This window comes from Otolemur garnettii, unplaced genomic scaffold, assembly GCF_000181295.1.
Source record: "Otolemur garnettii isolate 467f Iridium unplaced genomic scaffold, OtoGar3 scaffold00161, whole genome shotgun sequence".
Classification (NCBI taxonomy): Eukaryota; Metazoa; Chordata; class Mammalia; order Primates; family Galagidae; genus Otolemur; species Otolemur garnettii.
This window is the reverse complement of record NW_003852556.1, coordinates 317,674-321,496: the sequence shown is the minus strand read 5'-3', so window position 1 is coordinate 321,496 and position 3,823 is coordinate 317,674. Positions and strand designations below refer to the sequence as shown.

The 3,823-nt window shown below is 56.7% G+C and overlaps 1 protein-coding gene across 3 annotated transcripts in view; it reads right to left on the bottom strand.

The window, feature by feature from the left end:
• Positions 1-304: 304 nt before the first annotated feature.
• Positions 305-3,823, bottom strand: part of GAS6 (growth arrest specific 6) — a 33,419-nt gene continuing 29,900 nt past the window's right edge. For all 3 annotated transcript variants that reach the window (XM_003799998.3, XM_023519184.1, XM_012811526.2), the window contains exons 13-15: positions 2,619-2,794; positions 1,557-1,785; positions 305-775 (exon numbers count right to left, since the gene is read on the bottom strand). In XM_003799998.3, coding sequence (XP_003800046.1) covers positions 621-775; positions 1,557-1,785; positions 2,619-2,794 — 560 coding nt within the window. In that variant the 3' untranslated portion in view covers positions 305-620. The remainder of the gene's footprint in view (positions 776-1,556; positions 1,786-2,618; positions 2,795-3,823) is intronic.

Genomic DNA, 3,823 nt, shown 5'->3' with positions numbered 1-3,823 from the left:
CTCCTTAACCCATAGTCTGGTCATTCTCCTTCTTCCTCCTCAGCCCACAGTCTGGTCATCCTCTCTCCTTCTTCTTAGCCCACAGTATGGTCATTGTCCCTCCTCCTCCTCAGCCCACAGTCTGGTCATCCCTTCTCCTGTCCTCACCTGCTAGTCTGGGTCATCTCTCCCGGCCCAGGGTGGGCAGTAGGTGTCCCGGCTCAGTGTAGAACAGATGGATTCTTGGCATGGTTTAGGCACAGATCCCATTATCCCAAAACCTGCAGAGTGCTAATAATTTGCAAGGATAATGCTGAGCACAGTCTTAAAGTTTTCTGTAAATATTTTATTTTCCATGTTTTAGTGTCAGAAAGAAGCATTTGGTAATAAAAATAATAGAGCGTTATGTTCTTTGAGTCTTCCCACACCGGGTGGGCTCTCCCCGGGACCTTGTGGTGGCGCTGTTGACCAGCACCCCCAGTCTATTTACAGGTATTTACAGGCACAGGCTCTGCTGAAGAGCCCCCTACTCTCTGGATAAACCGCAGAGCTGGGGGGTAGGTAATTCAGGCCCATTGTCCTTCTGGGTTTTAGGAGAAAGGCATGAGGAATCCTGCTTGCAGAGTGTCATGTAGCAGGGCCTAGGGCGCTGTGGGCTCCACTGGAGGGCAGGAGTGGGAGGTAATGTCACTGTGCTTGTATGCAGCCTCATCGAGGTCCAGCAGCCTCCTGTTCACCTCCAGCGTCATGCAACCACGGTAGAACGCTGTGACTGGCGCTGCGGTCACTGGCACGTCTGGGCCATAGGGAGAGAATGGACAAGACTTAGCTCCCCATCCACGGCTGTGTTGGGCTCTGGCTTCCCACAAGGGCCTGCTTCTTTTCCTTCTCCTACTTGGCCATCCCTGGGGCATAGACACATGGGGATAGGAGGCAGTGCCAGCTCAGGGGCTCACATGGATCAGCCACTGTCACCACCTCCCCCGCCCGATGTCCTACTCCCTCATGCTGCTAGGCTTCCCCGGGTGTCACCCCCTCACAGCTTTGTTTGTTAAGACGAAGGGACTTTGTGTCTAGGGCCCAGGGCCCAGAGCCTGGCTGCTTGCAGGAAGTAGGGACCTATGTTGAGCTTGAGCAGAGCACACTGCATCCAGCTCTGCAGCCCTCACCACCACCTCGTAACACCTGGCCGCAGGAAAGGATGTTATAATGTAACTAGACATGCATTCCTCCAGTCTGTGTGAGCCAGCAGGACACAACTGATGTCCTCACTGGACCTGGGAAGGGCTGGCGGCTCCTCTGTTTGCTGCTGACAGCTCCAATACACCAAGGTCTGCCCAGCCTCCCCATCAGGCTGCAGGTAGATGCCCTCAGATGGATACTGGTGAGGTGTGGCTAGCTTGGGCCAGCACCTGCCCTGAAAGTGTTTCCTTAACCTTGGCCACTAAACTGATGCTGATCAACGCTGAGGTGTCACCATGGCCGCCAGATGACCTCCCTACAACCAAGAGTCCACTTCTGTGCATAAGCAGAGGCCAAGCTCTGTCCCCCAGGGTCATGTGCTACCACATCCCTACCTGGCAGCCCCCCGGTGAAGGTTAGCACTGGGTCATGCAGGTGCCGCCTGAGTGTGTCCAGCCTTTCCTGCAGCTGGGTGGCACTGGCCTCGCTCCAGCCACGGGTGCCATCCACCTCCAAGGTGGCTTCGCCCTCCTTCAAGGAAACAGAGACCTCGTGCTCCTGCCCATCACAGGCCTTGATCTCTACCAAGGCCAGCACCACGCTCTCCACTGCCAAGACCACCAGCTATAAGGACATGGAGGCACGTGTCAGGTTCTGCACTTGGCAACTGTGGCGATTCCCCCACCCCTGGCCTGCTTGCCTCAGTTTCCACCTAACATGAGGGGCTGGCTGGGTAGGCATGGGCAGAGAAAGTGGCCAGGGTCCTGGAGAGGCAGGCACGGCTGCCGGCCACCCAGCTCCCAATCTGGTGCACTTGGGCCCCTGCAGCTGGGTGGGTCTGAAGGAGTAGGGTATGGGATGTGCCCCTGGGGGTATCTACTCAGGAGACCAGAAGGGCTCAGGCTGGTGGATAGGGGCCATGATCTCTGTGGTCCGACCCATGTTTCCTCTCCCCTCCTTTGCCTAGAGGTGAGAGAATACAGCAGACACCCCCTAACTATGACCTGAAAGGTGCTAGTCCTAGGGTTCCTGACTGCTGACTGGTATGGGGCAGCTAGGTGCAGTGGGGACAGCATCCAGGGCAGCTGAGTTCAGGGCTCAGAGGTGCTGCCTCAGGGCCAGATGCACTGGAGCAGCAGGGTCAGCACAGTGGGCTTTTCCTGGGACAGCAGGGGGCTAAGTTTGCTGGCGAAGCCACCTGACAGATGTGAGCAGGTTGTGCTAACAGCCACACTGCCCATCTTGGAGACCTCATGCCTGGGTCCCAGTCTACCCCCCAACAGCACCTTGAACACCAGCCAGTCAGCAACAGTTTTGTTCTGAGGTCAGTGACGACCCTATGGTGTGGCCTGCACCAAGCACTCTGGTCAGACCTGTGGCTGAAGGCTTCCAGGCTGGGCCAAGCCTCTGTGTGGGGAGGTTCACAGGCCTTGGTTGTGGGGCAAGGGGCTGCGCACCTGTTTCTTGAGCTTCTTTGTGGAGTGGTAGTCGACCAGTGCCACGGAGAGCGGCACAGTGCGGTGGTCAGGTGCGCAGAGGGCAAGCAGCACCCCTGTGTCAGTGGCAGGACGGATCCGAGCCATGACTTTTATCTCCCAGGTGGTTTCAGTCCCCGTGTCCAAGGAAGTCCGCACTGCGATGAAAGCTGCGCATTACCAGGCGGTACAAGAGGCAGGAAGGCGGGAGCGAGAGCAGCCTGGCCCTAGCAGCGAAGGCACTGACTGGCAGGTCCGGGGAAGCCTTAGCACTGAGCTCTTAGGACCTGGCAGCTATCTGATCACCCGTCTGAGAAGCAACAGGGAGACTCTGGAATTCAGCTCAGATTCCTGCCCATGGCGCATAGGCTCTGGGGTCCTGGCCACGCCAGCAGCCCTACTACCAAAGGCCCCTTTAGGGGACCTCCCAGGCCACACAGCTGCCTGCAGGGCCCCCAACCTCCTGGGCCCTGCTTCTCACCCACGGCCCTGCAGGGGCATAGTTGGAGGTGGTCAGTGAGCTCATGAGACCTGCACCGTCTGGTGCAGGCTGTGTGGTGGCCCCAGGGGTGAGCATGGATCTACTCTGAGTTGCAGGTTTTGCTATTCTGGTGCCTCAGCAGAGTGACTTTACTCAGCTGTGTGTGTGCATGTGTCACAAACACATCTCAAACATGAAGCATCTAAGTGAGACATGTGGTATTTACACCTCACACATAGGTCCATGACATGTACTTGGCAGAGGGGCCGGTCCTAGCTCTCCTGGGCCGATCCTGCCCACCTTAACTCCACACTTGAATCCCCTGCTGATTAGGAAACCAGAGGGACTCTCCATAGCCTGGTTCCCAGTGCTCATCTCACCAGGAAGTTCACTGGCCTAAGGCAGAAGTGTGTTTGGGCAAAAGGACGCTGGGCCCATGTTTGCATACATTTAGGGTCAGATACCCTCTCTAAAAACCCTACTCAGGCAGGTGGACCCATGTCTCTTCCCACTGCCTGTGTGCTCCTCAAACCCAGGCCTCCAGTGCCCTGTCCCTGGCCAGCATCTACTGTGATTAGTTCTCTAAAACTGAATGTGCATAGAATTGGAGAAAGTAACAAAAGTACAGCTTTTCTTCTTTGCCAGCTTTTCCTGTGTCTGTGGAGGAAGCCAAGGGAGCACTTCCAGCCCTAAGACCCCAACAGTG